Here is a 22,402-nt window from a genome sequence, read left to right on the forward strand (position 1 = left end):
TCTATAACACAGGTGAGATGTTGTAAATGGTTGATAATAAACTCTCTTCTCTTTGTCTGTTATCTTTAATCTAATCATATTTTTCCCAGGCTGAAGGCACGTATACATTTGGGTTTTGTTGTTGTTGTCCAGAGTGGCCTGTATTCAGTAAGACTATCCACTAAACTCCATCAGTTGTGAAACTGCATTACTCTAGCCAAATTAATCATCTGAAACCTTTAGCATTAGGATGTAATGGCTAGTACAATATGATATATACAATATATTATATTATATATGTATTTCATATATATATATACTGTGTATGTACTGTATGTGTATGTACTGTATGTAACTTTTAACTCAAACTACGTAGCTGCCAACTTGAATGAAGAGTTAGCAGATTTTTAATAATAGTTTTAAGTCCAGCTTTTTACAAAACATTTTTCAAGTAAAAAAAAAAAGTGCTTCTTGTGGTAAAATCTAATTTAACGTTTCATTCAGACTAAATCAACCTGACATATTAGGTTGTAATTTTCATCACTCTTAGAAGAGAAGGTTCTCTACAGAACCCAAAGGTTCTTGACTCAATTTTAAATAACCCTATATGCCAAACAGGTTCCATAAGGAGAAATGTCTTAAATGATTACATAATACTTTCATGTTTAATGGGTTTTCCCCCCAGTTTTTTCTAGAGATAAAGTATGTGTATGAGCTGTTTAATTTTAAATTTGATCAAAATAGAAAATGAATTAAAACTAAATTAATTCATTAATACTAAATCCCAAGATATATAACGCGCCTGACAAAACCCTCATATATTCTATATAGAACCTAGGTTGGATCAAGTAAAAAGAGATCGTTGATCGTTGTAACACTGCAACGTTTTTCAAAGTTAATGTGCTTTTATAATCTGTGTCAAGACATACGTTCCTTATTTTGTCTCTTTCTCCAGTGTTCCCCCATCATCCTTCTCCCCTCAAGTCTGCTGAGGAAAACCGATTCTCAGATCTTGACACAGGATACATTACATCCCTCTTGTCGATGAGTGAAGGACAACATTCTGTCCTCTTCTTTAGTCTTTTAGGCATTTGCTCCAAATGTCCTAATGTTGTGATCACAAAGCACCTTCTCCAAAGCTATAAAAGGTCACTGTTGAGGCACATGAACTCACACACACCACATCCAGCAGTAACAGTGGGAGATCAGGAGTGTATCAGGAGTTAATGGACTGTGTGTTAGTCAAACAGCACCTTACTATTCTAAGAATGCTACATTGTCAAAACAGTCAATGTGTTTGAAGGGATAAACTCCTTTATGCGCATTAATCAAGCAGGCACAGCAAAGCTACGATTTGGCACAAATTACCCTCAGGATATAGTCACTTGAATTAAGTTAAATCTTACTGCATTGTTGAAGGTTTTACAGGTTCTGCTTTTATCCCACACAAATAAACATCTGATAGGGTTTGAGTCATCCATGCGTGAAATAAATAAATAAAATAACGCCGTTTGGTTTTGAAAGTATTGCTTTATTCTTACACAATAAATATTCTTGATTGTTATGGATATGAATTTATACCATACTGCCACCGGCTATTTATATTAGACAGATGTAGAGACTCATTATGAAGTCAGACAATTCTGTAAGAGTGAAAGCTTGGCGTCTCTCAATACTGGGAAGACGCACAAAGGTGTGTCAGCCGATATATCTATATTTTAGAACAAAAGGAGACGTATTCCTCTCCTCTCTTTCGTTTGTGTGCGAGTGTGTGTGTGTGTGTGAGAGAGAGGGAGTGAAGATGAGAATCATCATCTGGCTTTGACTGGCATAATTGGCTCTTTTCTTCCCCGCCGCTACTTAGCGCTGATAGCCCAATTTAGCCGCCACATGCTAAAGACACTTTCAGAGTGTAATCAGAATTAAAGAGAATGGGTTTTACTCACTTTAAAGGCCCTCTGTGGGCTGAAACATTGATGGGTCCCTTTAGTTGTCAGAAGAGATGGGCGACACATACGGTTGGCGGGGTCTGGGGATGATAACACGCCTGTGGTGTCCTCAGGTAACATGTGAAGATACTTCTCTGAGAATGACCCTTTTCCAAAAGACAGGCCTACGTAATGCGTCTGCTCTACTGTAATAATGCCGGCGATCTGTAAATTGGTCTCGAGATAGCATCAAAAGACTATTTAAGACTATCTTAGAGTGAAGATATCCATGGTTAGGTGACAAAAGAACACGTGGATTGCACTTCGTCTAGCGGCGCATGCTGATGCATTTTTCCCATTACGGATGATGGCTTGTGACTATATAGGAAATGGACAGTAGCTTTGAGATTATCTCTCATTTCCTTTCAGTCAGCCTGTCTGTGTTCTTTTTCACGTCTTTTATTCTCTCGTTCTCCCTCTCCTTCTTTCTTGTATGCATAGTGGATAGAGTTTTCTCGCTGCAGGCTATTTCTTTTGCTAAGCTGAGTAAAATGCAAATGCCGCTCACGAGAAATAAAGGAGGAGAGGACAATTCTGTGATTTTTGCTCCAGCTGCTTTGAGCTTTACTGACAGAAAACCTTGAATGGCACCTTTGCAAGAGCCCTTCAGAGGTGTCGTAGTGTTCTTTCTAGGAGGAAATTATTCAAATCTCTCCATGAGTCTTTTGTCTGTCGATATGTGGTCAGTGATGTAAACATCTGTCCAAAACTACAGTGTGACTGTTTTCTGTACATTGCTAGCTAGGATACCTAGCCTACCTAGCTGAGATGCCGCGCTCACAAGAGAGAAGAGGACAGGAGGAAAGATAATCCTAGCCATCCCGCCCCTATAAAGGAGCTTTCACTGAAAGAAGGCCTTGTGTGTCTTGTGTTTATCAGAGGGACTTGCTCTTACCTGCAGGGGGAAAAGAGATTTGAATTGCAGTCACTTGCAGAAGAAAGCACAGCCAGCACATTTGAAACTTTCCTCAGACTGAACGTAGAGCTGGAAACGTTAATGACATCGCTGTGATGTCATTTAAATAAGGCAGTGAGGAATCTGAAATGGTTTAGCATTCCTAATCACGCAACTCAACAAAATCCAAGCGGCAAATTCACTAGTGTATATAGCACAACATAAGGGAGAAGTTTTTAGTTGCTGTTTTCAAGGGAGACATTAGGGAGGCTGGTTAGCGATGCCATCAAATGCCTTGTTTTAGCGAGGAAGCCCATTTATAGCAGCTTATTCAGTAGTGAATGTCAATAGGTGTAAATATTTCCCGTGTATTCTCTTACAAGAAATCACTCAAAAATATGTATGGAAAATAACGGCCGGGCCGCTGAGTTAGGACTCTGTGATGTGATTCAATTTCACTAGGATTTACTGTGATCCATGTGTGGATTCCCTTGGGAAATATGTGCTTTGATTAATGTAATACAGGGACTGGGGGAAATAGGTGTGTGTGTGTGCGCTTTAAACAGCTTATAAATCATATAAGTGATGTTTTTTGAAAATGTAAAACTGCAGAAAGTTTTCTGTGATTGGTAGGTTTAGGACCGGATTTATGAATGGGGGATAACATATATACTGTATATATATTTCACTGTATTGGAAAAACAAGGTAAGATTATTAAATTAACACATTTTTTAAATACTGGGCAGTCAAACCTCATTACTCCATAACTACGCCTCTATCCTGAATGTAAGTGTGCCATGCAGTTTGGATCGTCTCTGCTTGTTTGCGATGCAAGGGTAAATAAAGAACTGGTTGTTTGAATAAGTCCAGCATTTTCTTTACTCAGGAATCTCTCTCTATATATAAAGGCTAATGTTTTATGTATTTGAGGAGCGGAGAAGACTGGTTAGAAGACTGTCATAAGACTGTCATAGCTATAACTTTCTTAAATAGCCTGTGCGAAGCTCTTATAACATGAAATTTTGGACAAACTACAGAAAAACTGAGCACCCACATATCAACAATACATTTTATAACCTGTAAATTGATGGACACGAAATGCACTTACTGGCTTAGCTACAGCCATTCTAATGGAGGACAAAACACCTTGGCTATGTCTGACATTTACTGGTCAAAAACTCCATTTGAGTTTTGAGTAAAGCCAAATACATATAAAGCCACAATAGGCTATCAGATTTGACAACACAGTGTTTAATTGTTTAAAAGAATAGAGGTTGATTTTTCACGATTTCCTGAAAAGCGGTTTTCGACATTTGAGGTTTCCGACCGAAAGCGACGGTTTATAGTTTTGTACAAGCTACCAGGGGTTATTAATCAAATAGGTTGGCCTATTTCATTATTCATATATTTCTTTAAACAATAATCCTGCATCATGTTTCAGAAACTATAGGAATGTAGTCTACAAAGTTACCTTATAACTTTAGATATCCCGTCAGTTCAACTTTGCTTTATCATTTCTTAAGAGTTCTCATTAGTTCCTTACACTTTTCTTACTCGGTGACAGATTTTTCATGTTTTTGTATGCTAAAAAAGCATATAACAGTAGGCATAGTGTACCTACTATAATCCATGCTTATTGTCATACCAAATTACAAATATTACATTTTTGTGGGAGAAAATATGTTTATAGGCTATGTGTGTCAATGACAAATTTAGTTAGAGAGGATAAAAATGTCAAATGCAACTGCAAAGTTCTTTAACTTATTTGAAATGTACAACTTTTCTAAAAATAAATAAATAAATAATAAAAGGGTTTAATGTCTCTAAAAATGTCAAATGGCATAACCATCAAGTAAAAGTATTAAATAAATAATTGTAAAAATTACTTGAGGCGTTTTTTTTTTTTTTTTTTTTTTTTTTGTATATTAAATATTAAGGGGTGTTCTTGTTACTCCTTTTGACCTAATGTGAATTTTTATAAAAAGATAAAAAATATGCGATTTATTTGAAATGGTTAAATACCAACAGGCGGTGTAAAGGCGTCCACTACTTCATGGCTTCTTTCATTCAAAAACAGGACTTTGACCCCAAGTAATACAACCTTTCTATAACAGGCGTCAATTAGTGCGCAAAATGAAGGCGTAACAAGAAATAAAGTATCTAAATTTACAAATGGCACACTGGGCCATTGTTGAGCATGACTTAGGACAGTGATTGATGGATCATCTGTGTACCAATGCCAGCTGATATATATTTCCCGTTATAAACTTATTGCACGACCTGTTACAGGGAGGGTCACGTTTGTCTTTGCAAATTAATTCAAAATGCTGTTCCGGCAAATATCTCACTGACACTTCACATTGCTTTTTGATTGATCAACCTTATTTAACGTTTTAAGAAACTGATTTCATACAAGCGATAGGAACAAACAAGCAATTGTAATAACAACTCATAAACTAAATAATCTTTTGTTTAAAGACTTTTAAATGCATTTGACTGTGCTGCTTGTAAGAAACTGTTTTAAAACACTGACTTATTTGTTTTCAAATTGCAGATTTGCAAAAAAAAAAAAAAAAAAAAAACTCGATTAACTACATTTTAATAACTAATTCGTCATATCTTTGGAGCCTAAAATACATAATAAGCCTACCTTATAAGTCCATCATATAAAGTCTTAAAAGTCTTTGCTTAAGAAGCTAAGAAGCTTAATGAAATTGTCAAGGAGTTGATGTCATTAAACTCCCTGCATCCCTGCAATGATGCATTTGGCGCCTTTATTGGCCCTCGCAATTCCGCATTTATTTTTATATAAATAATGTGATTGTTTTTAGATTCTTTAGGCAATCAAAGTCAGCGCAAGGCCCTCACTGAAGAACAAGATCCACAAAGATATGCATTTTACTGCCGATTTTTACAAACGTGCAATACAACACGGCTCTTAAATTCAATATAGGCTACAAATTAAAACAAAACATTCAGGCAGAGAGAGTGAGAAAGAGAGGGAGAGTTAGATTTCTTACCGCAGGAATGAATCCAGCGCAGCTCCCTCTCTCTCTTCCTCCGTCTCGAGTGAATCCCGCTCTCCTCCGCTCCGCTATTATTTTCACTTAAACATATGAAAATTTATGCAAATGAAAATCAGCACTAACTGTTCATCGCTCGCAGTGCACGAGAGTCGCTATCATCGACCCTTTTCAATAGGTTAGTCCATATAGACAGGCTATACCAGGGGTGGATCAATCCACAAATAAACAACAACAATAAATCACCACCCAGGGATTAATACGGCGTGTGTGTTTTTTTTTTTTGTATTCACCTGTTTTTTTGGTTTTTTTTTGTTTTTGGTTTTTTCTGGAAAGGACTAATATAAATTTCTTCAAGTTAGGTGCAAATGATGTAGCCTACCAAAGTTACCAGTGAAACAAATAAAACAATATTAGATATTTGGTGTTTATTAACTATGCGATTGTGTTTATTTGTGCTTTGTTTTTGTATTTTAATGTTTTATTTATTTTACCTCATTAGGTCATAGTCATAGATGTTACTAAATTGAATAAATACATCAGTTTAAAAGTTTACAGTGTAGGTGCTTGAAACGGCTCTTCTTTATTCTAAGAATAAATCTGAATAGGCTAATGCTTTCCGTGAAGTTGTCAGTCACATACATTTTTTGGATACAAATCTAATCTATGCTCACTTCATTTGTACCCCTAAACCCATATGTAAAAAATCAGACACAATTAGACTAAAATTTACTATCATCATCAGTTTCATTTCAACATTTAAATGCCTGTTGCGGACAAAAGACCGACATCAGTAAAATAAAACAAACGCTGAAGCGAATTCAAGCCAAACAGTTTCCTCTGCAAAAAAAAAAAAAAAAAAAAAAAAGAAAGAAAAGAAAAGAAAGAAAAGCAAAACAAAACATCTAAAGCATCGTTAACCGAAGCCAATAATGCCGTACACTGCAATAGAATTATATAAACTAAGCTTCCTGTTCAGAGAGAAGGTCTAGTCACTTTTATTCGTATGTTGACATATCCAAATTAGACATAGCAAATTGCAACGCCTTAACGTGATTTCTTAGCTGTGCCCTAAGATCTGTCACTCTCCCGAAGGATATCCAATGAGCATCAATCTCGCAGAAACTTCCTCGCGGTAATTGGGTGAAGGATGTGGATGGTGTGCGCACGCGGGGGCTGAACGTAAACATTCGCGTGCACTCGCGCTCAGAGAAAGGAACGGAGCGAGCGAGGACAGTGGAAAGTCTCCCTCGCGCGTGTATTTGATAGAGTTGTGTTCAGTGGAATGTATTGAAGATTAACGTCAGATGGACTCTGTGAAAGGAAGAAATATGAGTAGCAAGACTCTGTAAGAAAGGACTGAGGACCAGAGAGAAGTTTAAAAACGAGCGTCTTCAGATAAGCCTCCACATAAAAGTCAAGAGAGCGCGCGATGAAGTTCGGTGTGGGATTTTTGTAATCGTCACGTGAAGTTGATGTGAAGAAGAAGAAGAATAAGAAGCAACACTTTTTTGTTCTCACAACTGACCTTTAAGACAATGAAATTAACAATGGAATTCAATTGTAAAAGCAACTTCCATGCATAATGTGGATTTCTACGCTGAAGGTATTTCTTTCTCCTTTTGCTTACGATAAAAGGAGGTTTTGACGGATATATTTTTTTTGCCATTTTTTGCTGTGTTGTCGGTGGACCAAATCAAAATACCAAGCATATTTTTTCCAGCTTGAATAATTCATGAAATAGTGCGTGCCTTTGAGGCTTGAAAAAAAAAAAAAAAAAAAGTTACGACAATACGGGGAGGGGGGAATAATAAGTAGAATTGTTCAAAGTGGTGAGGGGGGATGGCCACAGCGGCTTCCAATCCTTACCTGGCCAGCAATAGCATTCTCTCATCAGCCTCGATCGTGCACTCGGAGTCCGGAGGTGGTGGCATGCAGCCGGGAAGTGGTGTCGTAACATCGGTGTCGGGAGGGTACAGAGGAGACCCCGCGGTCAAGATGGTGCAGAGCGACTTCATGCAAGGAGCCATGTCGGCCAGTAACGGGGGGCACATGCTGAGCCATGCCCATCAGTGGGTTACCTCACTGCCCCATGCCGCTGCCGCAGCAGCCGCTGCCGCAGCCGCCGCAGCGGCAGAAGCAGGCTCGCCTTGGTCCTCCAGTCCAGTTGGCATGGCTGGTAGCCCACAGCAACAAGACGTGAAGAGCAGTTCAAACAGGGAAGACCTGCACTCGGGCACCGCGTTGCACCACAGACCCTCGCATTTAGGGGCTCACCAGTCGCACCAAAGCGCATGGGGTGGCACCACAGCCTCCCACATCCCCACCATCACCGGAGGACAGCAGCAGTCCCAACAGTCTCTCATTTATTCCCAGCCCGGTGGTTTCACAGTCAACGGGATGTTGAACCCTCCCGGGAGTTTAGTCCACCCGGGGCTGATGCGAGGAGACTCTCCAGAAATGGATCACCATCACCACCATCATCACCAACAGCAGCACCCTCTTCACCACCACCACCAGCACCACCACGCCGGAGTGAACAGCCACGATTCGCACTCAGACGAGGACACGCCGACCTCCGACGACCTGGAGCAGTTTGCCAAACAGTTTAAGCAGCGTCGGATCAAACTGGGTTTTACTCAAGCCGACGTCGGGTTAGCCCTGGGAACTCTTTACGGAAATGTTTTCTCTCAGACCACCATTTGCCGGTTCGAGGCTCTCCAGCTGAGCTTTAAAAACATGTGCAAACTCAAGCCGCTGCTGAACAAGTGGCTGGAAGAGGCCGACTCGACCACCGGTAGTCCCACCAGCATCGATAAAATAGCAGCTCAAGGCAGGAAACGAAAGAAGCGCACCTCCATCGAGGTGAGCGTGAAGGGAGCCTTGGAAAGCCATTTCCTGAAATGCCCCAAACCGGCAGCGCAGGAGATTACCTCTCTGGCGGACAACCTCCAGCTGGAAAAGGAGGTGGTTCGGGTCTGGTTCTGCAACCGAAGGCAGAAGGAGAAGAGGATGACACCGCCCGGGGTTCCTCAGACGCCCGAGGACGTGTACAGCCATGCCGGCAACGTGAGTGCAGACACACCGCCTCCGTCCATGGACTGCAAACGTATGTTCACTGAGACGTAGAACAAATCATTTTTATGTACAGTTCAAGTCAGCAAGATATCACAAATATTCTATGTATATTACGAGATAACCCAAAACTGAAATCTTTAAAAGCTTTTCGGTTTTTTTTTTTTTTAAATCCTCCAATGTCCCTAACGTTAAATGACTGTTTGCTCTGTGTTTCAGGGGAGTTTTGTGGTAGATTACTTAAAAGGTGCAAGTTTGAAAGATGAACCAGACAGCAACCACAACAACGTGACAACCACGAGCTCCTATGGCCAGGAGATTCTGGTGCACTGACACCGAAATCATAACCAGCCCAAAGCCAACACAGACTTTATGGATTGAAATCACAAAAGAACTCCCAAGGACATGGATCAATGCAGACGAACATTAAATATTAAACAGTGGAAGAATTTACCCCAGGACACGTATCAATTTTACGCACAGGAATTATATTACTCATTTTAACAAAACGGAATTGTCTTGTCTACTCTCTTGGAGCATTATGTGCAACAAACTACACCTTTTATAATTCATAGTATTTTTGTGGACTACACTTCTGTGAATAGCTTTTACACAGAGAAAACTCTTAAGAAAAAAAAAAAAAAGAAAAAAAAAAAGATTGATTACTCTCAAGCTGCACTTATTTTCCAATTTCAGCCGACCCCTTGTTAAACACTTTTTGTTGTTGTTTGGCTGAATCATCGTGGATATTGCCCTCTCTTCACTGCTTTTTCCCAGGCAGAATTTTTTTGGTGGGGTTTTGATAACAAGTGTGTGTAAATTTGGCAATATGAAAAATTAATGTGTTGGTTTAAATGATTTGCTTTATATTTTTCACTAAATCAATTTCAGATATTTTCAGGAGCAATTACAGATTTGTTGCGCGCTGTGATGACTTTCAACCTAGTAGCATCTCTTGTAGGCCTCCCCCCCCCCCCCCCCCCCCCCCCTGCCATTTTAAATATTGATTATATTTTATACTGTTAGTATTACACTTGTTATTATATACAGATATTGTACACAAACGCATTGACGAAGCTGAAACAAACCGTTGTCAAACCGTTTCCCCCGTGGTTGTTATTTAAGTTCAGTACTGACTCAGCGAGAAGTGAATGAGAACAATAAATCTGATATAGCTTTCAGATGCATCGGTGCAACTTTCTTTCTTTCTTTCTTTCTTTCCCAATTTGCTTAAATATTAAAACTAAATTCTAAATGAAAACTCATTTCTGATATTTGTTTGATTTGCTTTACTGAGATTTTTTTTTTCTTCTGAAATGTATACAAAGTGAATTTTGAAGAGTTTCTCAATATCCTGACCCTTGGCCTAAAAATGGGAGTCGAAGAACTTCCAAAATGTTTTCACTTCGCAGTGTCATATTGTTGTCTTATTTTCCTTTCTGTTAGCCTGTTTCTTTATGTACTGTAGCCTATATGTTTTTTTTTTTTAAAGAAACAATCATAACATGTAATTGTCTATTTAATATCAATATAATAACGGCGTTTATGTAAAGATAAGCTGCACGTCATCGTTCCAAAAACAAATAATGTAATACATTTTATATTTGATTATAAAACTTTTTCCCCCCCGTCAATGACTTACAGATTTTCTGAGACTCCAAATAGGCTAGTAGCCTATTTTCGTATTTTACCCATAGGCTATTATGCATTAGCAGACACCCACTATGCTGATTTAGATTAGTTTCTTCTCAACTGAATATAAATTATCAAAACATTCAGAGGCCTTATTGGTTCTAAAAACACTGAAATGTCATAAATCATATTATAAATCATGATAGCATCAAAGTGACATGGAAATGTGTTACAGTATTCAGAATACGCTTCATCTCTCGTCCTCATTAAACCAGGGTAATAATTTACATATTTTGCTTGACATGCATAACGTCCCACTAGAATGCTTTGGAAGTTTATTTTTCTTTCTTTCTTGTTTTAAAACAAATATTCGACACATAAATAGTTATCAGCAGCGACGTGATAATGGACAACCCATTTACCGCTTTCTTTATAGTATTTTATGCAAACATTATTTTATTATTTAGTCCCAGTCATTTCAGTAAATAGCCTAACTGGATGAGCTCAATAAAACAACTGCAATACCTTAGCATAAAACAAACTGCAAAATTGCATGTATTGTAGGCCTAATTAAAATGCATCGTATTAAATTGGCGTGCAGCAAACAGTTGATTTATTTGGCTTTATTTGAGAACGTTCGTCTCTTAAAATTCCTCGCTTTTTTTCTTCACATTTAAATTTGAAAAAGCACGAGCATCCCGCTCAGCGAGTGACGTAATTTGGAATCCATTCCGTGCACGCTCTAAAGCAGTAGTGCATTTGTATGCATGGAAATTCGTATGCTTGCCACGTAGCTCTCTGAGTGCAAAAGGGCCTAGATCCTTCCATCAGATTGCAATGTAAAAGCGTGCAAAAACGATTGTGTGACTGAATTGCCTTTTTCTGTAAACCGACCGTTACTACTGGGGAATAGCACAACCGTTGGCCCTTAATTTTCATCAAGACAGGTCTGGCAATTTCTCCCATTTGTATTCATTTCTGCTATGTTTGAAATAGCTTTGCACTCTTAAGGCGCAACACCAACCTTCCAGCTGAACGACGCTTCTGTTGAGACTTGAGAGTGCAGCTGAATTTTTTTTCTTTTTTTTTTTTTTCTGAAGAACTTTTGTGTGGTAGTGACTATTCAGCTAAACACACGGTCCTTCTATTGAAGATTTAAATTTCGCGGATGATTTACCGTACATCCGTTGCATGGCAACGAAATTCAACCTGTGGTTATAAGCACGCGCCCCACCCTTCATGCAATATAGCCTACTCAATGTTAATAGCACCGCTCACACACCCAGAATAACTGAGTTGTGAAGCTTGCAGTTTCTGTCTAAAATGCTGTCTAAAATGCACTTTTACTGAATAAAATAAGACTTTGATTATATTACTATTTTCTAGTTTTAATTTGTAGCTTTACTTTGCAATGCAATATATTCGGAAATGAAGAAGCCTATATTTTTTGTAAAAGTATATTTTCAGTGATTGCAAAGTAAATCAATTTAGGCTACATTGACACAAAACAGCCAACCTTCAACAGAAGTATAGCCTGTCTAATGAAAATAGCTGTCCAATCTCAATGATAAAGAGTATGACTGATGATTCTGATGTGATGAAAGATGGTTTCTTCGTCTGTTAGACCCTGAATTGCATAATATAAAAACTCACTGATACCTTGTATCTTTTAAACTGAAAAATATGTGCGTAAGTCTATTTATCGTTTTTGAGCTCTGTAGACTAACAAAAAAAATGCAAAAACTATAAGCAACAACAACAATAACAAAACAAAAAAAACAAACAAAAAAAAAACTGTAAAAACACGTAACTCTAGCACGCAAAATTATTATTTTCTATTCTTTTTATTTCATAGTTGCTCTGTTATCTGGGAATTATACGCATAGCCTAATGCTTTATTATTAAGTCATTATATATATATATATATATATATATATATATATATATATATATATATATATAAAAAAACTCGGGGTTCTCTTGAGGTGCCAAATGTGTGTAACTGAAAGTAAAACAATTAAAATGAAGATTCGACGTTAAATGTTTTTATGAATCGTTTATTGTTTTCACTCTGCTCTTTTAAATCATTTGTATAAACGTTAATTTTACCCAAAATAGTGGATGCATATGGACCACAGAAAATAAATCATACCCTCTCATATTTCTTTAGCGCCATCTTTTGGAATTCCCTCCCGCACGAATTTAGTATCAATATCAAACCTTTTTTTTTTTTTTTATCGATAAAACAACACTGAATGAATATTTAAAAATAACATTAATTATAATTATGAAAAACGTGGTGATAATACTGTTTTTGAAAACGTTTGAATTAACATTACTATCTTTTTTCCTTTATAGATGTCATTTATTTGTTTACACACACACACACACACACACACACGCACACACACACACACACACACACACAAAAGATAAAATTGGTGTTACAACAAATCGAAAATGGTGCAAAGGCTAACCATAAACCTTTAAATGCCTCTTTTAAAGATATTGAACTGCATATGTTTGCCTTGTGTACACAAGCTTGGGATTAGAGACACAGAGAGATAGCCTAATTAAAATGTTCATAATGATGTTTTTATTTCTAATTTCTTAAAATCTGCTTTTTTGTTCCATGCAGATTGGCCGGAACCCTAAATGTGTCTCACTACACAGCATAACGTTTGCTTTTCTCGCAATTCCCTTCAGTCCTTCAGCCAATAGATTGTGGTCCGAGGCTCACACAGGACGGCTGAATTAGTGGCCAGGGGACCTTCACTGTCCCACACCTGCTGCAAGCCCGTGGCACACTGCCAGCTGAGGTCAGTTAGCCCGCCAGGCACATTACCCTGGCAGCAGTTGCCAAGGTGACAGCATGTCAGAGCCTGCCCATTGAGGAGTGAATGGAGGGCTGACGGCCAACGCATCGCTGCCTCTGACCGGCCCCTGGAACTTCAGGAAGTGGGGGACCGAGAAGGCACACATTCAAATGCTCAGCAATAAACTGACTCTACACGTGGCAGGGGCCTAAATCCTTAACCTCTATAATCTCAACATTAGTGCTGATATCATGTGATACTAAGTGAGTTAAACACACTTTTCCATCTCAGACTTGGTCGGTCTGGAAGTGCTTCGAATGACAGCATTTAATTCTGTATAGGTAACAATCACAAATATGGATATGAGTGTGTGTGTGTGTGAGTGAAAGCAGGAGAGAGGATGAACAGCGATAAAAGACGCTAGTAGAGAACAGGAGGTGAAAGGTGTTCCTGCTTTTGTTGTAGCTATCACATTAAATGGAGGATGTGAAGCAGAGGGGAAATAAGCTGTGGGCTCTGTGGTTTAATAGATTACTTACAATTGGACACAGGTATTTGGAGTTAGCCATTATACCCTTGAGGCTCAAAAAAAAGGTAAAAGACAGATCACAATTCAAGAAAATCTGCCGCTGCTTCTCGTTCTAAAACAAACATATTCATTTAGCATACTGTTTTGTGCTTTCAAAATGCGGCTGCGAATATTTGCATTAGCGTGTTTTTGCTGTTTCTGAAGAACACTTACACATTATCAAGAGCCCTTTCAAGCATAAGCTCTTTTAAATTCAACTCATTGTAGTCACGGCACAATTTGTTAAGGTCAAATCTTTGTCTGAATGGATTGAGTCAGAATTGTATTGAGGTCATCAAAAAGCACAAAGCCATATCTCTTCAAGGGCACATCTGAATTTCAGCTAAGCTCTTAGAGCCTCAATCTCCCTCGGAAAGAAAAGGAAAAAATGTAGACCTAAACCCATGGAATAAGGTCTCGGCATTAGAAAACGGCCCCGACAGGCCTCTCCTGAAACGCTATTACAGTATGCGGAGACTGAATTCAATATGCACGTATACGACGAGCCATTTGGCGGCTCAAGAAAATCATCCTCAACATATTTCCGGGATCGTTTGGTTTTAATCTTCTGTTTTCGAGAACTCACAAGCCCTATAGTGAAGGATTCGGTTGGGATGTCAAATCCAAATTGTCACTTCAGAGAGATTTCTCCTTGGACCACGTCATTATTAGCAAAAATGGCAGAACAACAAAATCCTTTCATAGATGAGAGGATACTTTTCACTTTCTCTCTGCTCACATTTCACTGTACTTATAGAGGATAAGTGCAGGAATTCCTGTTGTTCAAGCCTCTCCAAACATGTCACATACGACGTAGCGGAGAGTTTGCGGGCTGAAATAAAAGTAGCTAATTGATGCAATACACCAAGGACATAATTATCTCTTTGAATAACTGGCGGTGGTTTAATTGCTGGTAATTGTTCTCCAAACCTTGTTCAGAAGTGATGAACACAAGACTGTTATTATGCATCATGTGTTAATCCTGCTAGTCTGGCTTAGTCATTAGGGCTTCTGTATCAAAGCGCCACGATAAGGGCCGCAGAGAGGGGAAAATATCATACGCGCGCACACAATGTACACGCATAATTGTGACATAATGCGTTATAGTCCCGCATTCCTCCTCGCTAACCCCAGCCACACACTGCACCTAAATGCAAACAGAAATAAACAGGCGATCTCTGTGCCACCTCACGGTCCTCTTCTTTCTGCTGTCACACGCTCCGGTGCAAATTTTCCCTCAGATGTCATATTTATAACAGTGGGGTTTCTGTTATCCTGTGTTTGCTGTTAATTATTGCCACATTGCAACACCAGACTCCGAGCTCTACAGGAAACAAACACTGATTAACGTGATTGGGCCTGCTGAGAATTGCGGGTCCGGTTGAAGTGTGTTGATTGTTGAACTGTTCCCACCCTCTCACCTCAGCAGTCTTGCCCTCTTGCCCTCTGAGCCTTGTGAGACCGTTCAGTGGCAAATACTTCAAAAGATGTCTGGGGTTTGCATAATCTGAAGTAATCCAAGATCTGATCGCAACACTGCTTGTGTTTTTTTTTTTTTTTTTTTTTTTTAATTACAATGTCAGTGAAGGAATATTCCGGGTTCAGTACAAGATAAGCTCAATCGACAGTATTTGTGGCATAATGATGAATTCTAAAAAATAATAATTACCAATTACTTTTAAACTTGTCCCTTTTCTTTAAAAATGGCAAAAATCTGGGTTACAGGGAGGCACTTACAACAGTAAAAAGTGAATACATACAGTAAACGTTAAAATACTTATCCACAGTTTAGCCGCAAGATGTAAACAATAGCCATTCAGTGTAAAAAAAAAGAGAAAGTTTCTGCCTTAAATTTTTTAAGTACAACCAACTTGGAAGTTTAAGTCATTTGAACTTAAATTACATCAAACGGACTTTAAAAACTGAGTTGAATCTTGTATAACTTATATAAAAAAGTTTAAAAAGCAACTTTATGATCATATTTTTTTACAGTGTCTCAAGATTTCAGTGTGGAAAAAAATACATTTAGTAACCTTTTCTGTGTAAAGTTATATCCAATTTTACAACTTTGTTTCATCAACCACAAAAATGTCAACTTTATAGCTGCTCAAATAATACAGTTTTAAACAGAACAGTTATAGAAAAAGTTCAAAGCTTGATTTTACATCAAATTGATCAAAAGTGACAGTGAAGATTTTTACATTGTTACAAAAAAAGTTATATTTCAAATAAATGCTGTTCTTTTGAACTTATTTATCAAACTATCTTGGGGGGAAAAATGCATCAGTTTTCACCAAAATATTAAGCAGCAAAACCATTTCAACATTACTAATAATAATCAGCAAATCAGCATATTAGAATGATTTTGAAGGATACTGAAGACTAATAAATAGAGTAATGATGCTGAAAATTCAGCTTTACCATCACAGGAATAAATTCTATTTCAATTTACATTAAACACAGTCATTTCACAATAGTACACTTTTTACTGATCAAACGGTAAATAAATGCAGCCTTCATGAGCATAATAGACTTAGACATGAAAAAAAATTCAAATAATAAAAAAAAAATGTATGTTACAAACGTTTAAATGTAGTGTATGTGTGTTTTTTGTAAAATTTTAAGCTTCATATTTATTCTTTTCTCAGCCCCATTTTATTGCGATCAACATTATGCTACACTTTAAAAAAAACAACTTGGATGTTTAGAACATTTCACCTTAGAAACTTAAGAAAAAAGTTATAAAAAAGCAATGCAAACATGTTATCATAACTTATTGATCATTATTTACAGTGTACAAATGCTGTCGATTAAGCTTGAATTGTTTTGATTGGGGAATATTTATTTAACATGACTCAAAATAACTTAAAGGGGAGCACGGATCTTAACAATAAAAATACAAATAGCACGACATATAGAGAGCACAGCGCATCATTTCAACACCCTTTTTCTTTGCTATTGGTTTAACCTGTTTTCTAATTCCAGTTGATCTTAAAGCAGATTGATGTGCAGCAGGCTGGCAGTGCTGTTTGATATTCAGACTCAGCACTTCGGCTGAAGGGGGAGAGGAAGTCTATGTGGCTCTTTCCTGTCTCATTCCTGAGTCTCACGGGCTCATGTTTCACCTGCTGCATCTGAAGTCTGCCACATGTGTGTATATGAGAGTATTTATCTTAGTGGTTTTTTTTTTGAGCAATGAATTCCTTCCGTTTAACAAAATAGCTTTTGACTGAAAATGACCAGATGGAGCAGAGGTGGTGTTATTGATAAGGCCGGAAGTTTCCAATGAAGCGGAAGTGCTTGAATTAACATGTTTATCATACTGACAGTTGATGTGCAAAATAGATCCAGGGTTTGTATAATTTTTATATCACAGTGATAGTGATAATTCACACACTGATCATCACTGCCCCCTGCTGGTTTTCAAATTATTCAGACACATATTACTAAACTATTGAGATGATTTATAAAGATTAACACTTCCTTGGTGCAACGTTCTAGTTCAATTACAAGGAAAGCAAATGAACGTCCTCCCTCAGCGAGAACATCTAACATGAATTTTCACCAATACAGTCACAGAGTATTTTAATTCAATTATTCTTTTCATCAATCTTTTGAAGATCAAATATATCTGATCAAAGCCATCTGAACATATGTAATGTATGACCCTAAACTGGATTTGTAGCAACCTGACAAAGCATAACGGTTTATTCATGGTCTTATATGCCACAAACTGTAAGAATATTTGTACAGGGATTTGTATGAGAGGCTATGCTGAATAAATTACATTTAGGCATGATGGTAATATTCAGACCGATCTGTAATCCATGATTCAAGCCACCAAAGCGGTTAGAGAATATGAGAGCAATGCCCACAGAAGAGAATAGGAACTCATATAAGCCACATGGATTGATTCTAAAAGATTGTCGCTCTAAATGTGCCTCATGCAGCTATTTCTTTTTACAGACGAGTTTATATATTCAGATAGATTCACAGAGACAACCATTCATTCCACTTTGATTACACTTAATATCATTAAAATCAAAGACAGCAGTTTGCACATTTAGGCTATACGTTTTTTAATTCTGGCGTCATTTACTCACCTATCAAATGGCTTTATAAAATTAGAAATTAGCACACAAATCAAATGGACTATGTTTATGGTGTGCATTTTTTGGAGCGTGGAAAAAAATGATGTTGCTTTTTGCACGTTTCGCGAGATTTTCAAAGTGAAAATGTAAAAGCGTTTTGAATAAAAGCGTGTTCCATTTTTTCTAATCAGATTCGAATAAAGATTACATTGGTTGTTGTACGTATTGCAGCAGTTCGGAAATGAAATGCCCGTTGAGTAGCGTTAAAAGATTCATGCTCTATCGTGCTTGGAAATAGCCTACCACCTACTCTAAACCTAACCGATAGTGTTAGCAAAGGCAACCGCGAGATAAAAACCCACTTGCTAAAGCAGCCATATCATTTTAGCTTGCTTCTACAAGCCTTTACCTGGAATTCCCATCATAATTACAAATGCAATGCTGTCAGATAAAGCAACACAGTGTTGGCCAAGATCCGGCCCACATCTGGTCAGGTTGAATCCACATGTACCAGATGTGGCCCGGATCTGGGCCGACACTCTGGTGAGTTACCAAGCAAGTTTACTACAGAAAAGCCACACGTTGATGTGATGGAAATGTCCAAATGTACTAGTCTACAAATAATGCAGTATGGTAAAAGCATTTAGAGGTCATAGTAGCCTACACTGCACAAGTAACCATGTGAAAATAAATCAATAATCCTCCCTGTATTCATAATTTGAAAATAAAAAAAATAAAAGTTGTGTTATTGTTCTACTGCCAATGTTTATTTCAGATGGAAACTTGAGTGAAGTGTATAGGTACATTTGTGAAGTTTTGTAATAGGGTCACTTGAAAAATGTGCAATATTTGCTTTATTACAAAACTTCAAAAATGTACCTATACAGTTCACTCAAGTTTCCATCTGAAATAAACATTGGGACGAGCATGTTTCAAAAAGAGAAAGAAAGTCACAGAGGTTTGGAACAACATGAGGGTGAGTAAATTATAACAGAGTTTTAATCTCTGGATGAACTATCCCTTTGAAGGAGTTATAAGCTTTGAACTGTGAAAGTCAAGTTTTCACATGGATGTACACAGTCATGGCTCCTCTGTTTGAGATTATGCTACAGGTTAAGTCATTAATGAGTTTCCAGCTGAGGGCAAAGATGTCTGCATATGTCCTTTAACCGTGCAAACAAGCTACAAGAGTGCAGGAATGATTAACCTGCGCAGCCACGACAGGCAGGTGTCCCTTCGGTGGTTTGTTAAACGCTGAATTACACTTCCTCGGCCAGTACTCTCTATGCCTCTAATCACATCTGCAATTACAGAGCAGAAATATTGCCCCTAATTGATACGGCCCGCCGATTTGTTTCGATTTCTCGTTGCCTCAAGTCATTTTCTCCCTTTACCCGCTGGCTTCTAATGAATGGACTCGTTAGGAGGGGGCGTGTCTAAGTGAAAGTGACTCTAAGCACTGCTTTGCCAGATGTATGATGGCAGGGAAAAGGGACAGTGTTAAAACAGCAGGAGGTGTAATGGCACCTCAGAGCGGGATAGACGGGGAGGGAGTGGGCACCTGTCCATTAGGCCCTCCTGAGGGTGGAAGTGTTAAGTGTCTGGGTTGCAGTCAAACTCTAGAGGGACAGTTGTCATAGAGACACAGCTGTCAGCCAGTGACTGAGTTTGGGAACTGTGGCTATACGCTGATGAAGATCGCAGATTAGATGGTGCAAAAGACTGACTAATGTCTGCACCTCTCCTCGTATGCACCCACACCCGAGAGAGACGTTTGTCTTTTGACGAGGACTGTGAAGAGGACTGGTAAATGAGCACCAGATGAGGGACAGATGTAAGTGTAGGAGTTTGGATCCTCTTAGCGTTAGATTAATCCTGGATATCAAGCCTATTCTTCTGCAGCATATCTTCATCCCTTCCAGAACAGTTGCAAAAGCGAACTTAGCTCATTTAAATACAAACGCATGGGAAGGTGTCATATAGATGCAGTGGGTGCAGGTGCATTAAAAGTCTGAGACTATGATTTAGCATTTTCAATACTTTTTCCATTCCTAATTACATTATCAAACATTTTGAGTGATTGAGTTTTTAGACTTTTTAGGCACTTCTGCATTTCCTTCAGACTTCAGATAGATAGATAGATGGATGGACGGATGGACGGACAGATAGATTCTCGTGCTGCGATTTTGCATCTTTCTTCATTTATTGAAAGTAAGAAATCACAATTTTTGTTCATTAAGGCTGAAAATGTACACAGAAACTTTCTAAATCCTAAAACTTTGTTTATTTCCATGTCTGAACAGACTTTAAATCCCAGATTTTCAGTGAGGTTTTCAGACTTTTGGACCCCATTGTATGTCCTTCAGAAAGTACAAAATTTAAATAAAAAATAAACAAACAAAAATTTACATGTTATGATTTAGCATCTTCATTTATTGAAAGTGAGAAATCACTTCTTATTTTCTTCTAATAAGGCCATTTCCATGTTTATTTCCATGTCTAAGTAAATTTGAGATTACAATGAGGTTTAAGACTTAGTTTTTTTTACCCCAATGAATTTCTTTAAAACGATAAATAAATAAAACACAGCTCTCACGCTGTGATTTGGCATCTTTCTTCATCTATTGAAAGTGCAAAATTACTCGCTTTCTCTTCAAAGCCTATTTTGTGTATACTATTCATGAAAAATGCTTTATAGGTACAAAATCTTGTGAGAGATTTAGACTAGAGAAAAACAATATTCTGTACTCTGAATAAGATCCCAGCATACTCACTTGTATCCCAATTCATTGATTGCCATTAAAAACGACATCTCATTCGGTTATTCATAAATCTATCATTCAATGTCTGCATCTCTTCACCTGTATCCATTTAAACTGAGGAAAATTCTTGTGTTCCTCAAATTGACATTTTTAGAGTGCGGGTTGGCGGATTAGAGCAGCTCTGTTGAGATTGCATTAGAGCAAACATCTGAGAGGTAATTGACAGGGAGATGAGCTCTCGTAGTGCCAGTGTCACTCTGCGTGATCAGCATACCTCTACGCCAGCGCCTTGATGGGCATATCAGACTGCTGGGTTTGATGCCAATTTAGACAAGTGTGCCTTTGTAGTCACCTCACACACACGCAGGTATTTTACACCCCACACTAGGCTATATGAAGACTTTTTTTTAAACATTATATACATACACACACATCATTTAATATAGGGGTGAATTCAGGTTGAATGGGACACTTTTTCCTAGTCGTTTCAATGGCAAAAAGTGTCCCAATCAACCTCAATTCCCCCTGTAAATTTGCCATTTTTCAATGACTTTGAGTTCTTTACCCTTAATTGTGAATAATTGTGGATGAATTAAACACTTTGAAATGAAGTTGAACAGAAATAAACATGGACTCTTAATAATGATGAACAGAAAAAGGAAATCTTGCACATGAAATTATATCAAAGTATGAACTAATGTAATAAATATGCTTACACTACAAGCCTAAATCAATGATAAGGTGTGCTGTCCCAATCACCCAAAGGTTGTATCCCACAATCACCCAAATGTTACCAAAAAAGGGGGTTTTGGCTCAGTTTACATAAAAGTGTATGTCACGCATCCTTTCATTTGGCTAAAATATGAACTTGTTTCCTGTTCAAACATCTTCCATTTTACAGAAATGTATCATGTGTTGGGGTGATGTTTTTCATTTATGGCAAGAAACCATGCAAAAGGCGGACATTCAAAAACTGTCCCAATCACCCTTAATTCCCCCTACTGTATCTTTAAACATACCTTCTCTTCTGATGTTCATGCATGTTGTTCTCGTGCTATAATTTGACTCGAGCTCTGCATTGCCACTTGAACTGATTACCAACTGAAATGCGATCTATCACGTCGCATTTAAGAGCGCCAAAACGCCATTTAGTGTTTGCATTTCGAGATAAAATGGACAGAATATGAAAGCTGATACTTTGTTTCACATCACAAGTAATAAAGCACAAAGTTATTTGCTATTATTGCATGGGGGGAGCGGCAACCTTCGGACCTGGCAACCCTGGATTGAACTACGGGTGATTCATAGGGTCAAATGGAGCCTGCTTTTAAAGTTTCTATTTTTTAAAGTGTCAATGCGTTATTGCTGCATTAACTTGCCCTAGATTCAACAGGAGAGATATCACACACACACAAACTTTTTGAGTATTACACACATTCTTTATCACAGAGAGGAATTTTAGTCTACCCTGAACTGCATCTAATATCCATTCATCCATCTGACATTACCACACACACACACACACACACACACACACACACACACACACACATTTTATAGCCTATGCTTTAT

The 22,402-nt window shown here is 37.9% G+C and overlaps 1 protein-coding gene and 1 long non-coding RNA gene across 3 annotated transcripts in view; one reads left to right on the forward strand and one right to left on the reverse strand.

The window, feature by feature from the left end:
• LOC307164093 overlaps positions 1-22,002 on the reverse strand; it is a 23,382-nt gene extending 1,380 nt beyond the window's left edge. The window contains exons 1-3 of the long non-coding RNA XR_013822212.1: positions 21,850-22,002; positions 5,884-5,969; positions 1,926-2,862 (exon numbers count right to left, since the gene is read on the reverse strand). This is a non-coding gene — a long non-coding RNA (uncharacterized lncRNA). The remainder of the gene's footprint in view (positions 1-1,925; positions 2,863-5,883; positions 5,970-21,849) is intronic.
• pou3f3a (POU class 3 homeobox 3a) lies at positions 7,095-9,588 on the forward strand. 2 transcript variants are annotated; one of them, XM_079881788.1, is made up of 2 exons: positions 7,095-8,955; positions 9,181-9,588. In XM_079881788.1, the coding sequence occupies exons 1-2, from the start codon at positions 7,729-7,731 to the stop codon at positions 9,292-9,294; spliced, it is 1,341 nt and encodes a 446-aa protein (XP_079737914.1). In that variant the 5' UTR covers positions 7,095-7,728; the 3' UTR covers positions 9,295-9,588. The 2 variants fall into 2 exon arrangements, with proteins under 2 accessions (XP_079737914.1, XP_079737915.1); XM_079881789.1 differs by having other exon boundaries at positions 7,664-8,995.
• Positions 22,003-22,402: the final 400 nt, after the last annotated feature.

Source organism: Squalius cephalus, assembly GCF_949319135.1.
Source record: "Squalius cephalus genome assembly, chromosome: 9".
Classification (NCBI taxonomy): domain Eukaryota; kingdom Metazoa; phylum Chordata; class Actinopteri; order Cypriniformes; family Leuciscidae; genus Squalius; species Squalius cephalus.

Excerpts from the sequence above, each read along its gene's own strand:
- pou3f3a (XM_079881788.1), top strand. The coding sequence starts at position 7,729 with ATGGCCACAGCGGCTTCCAATCCTTACCTGGCCAGCAATAGCATTCTC. Across the intron at positions 8,956-9,180 it reads TGTACAGCCATGCCGGCAAC|GGGAGTTTTGTGGTAGATTA; the intron begins GTGAGTGCAGAC and ends TCTGTGTTTCAG.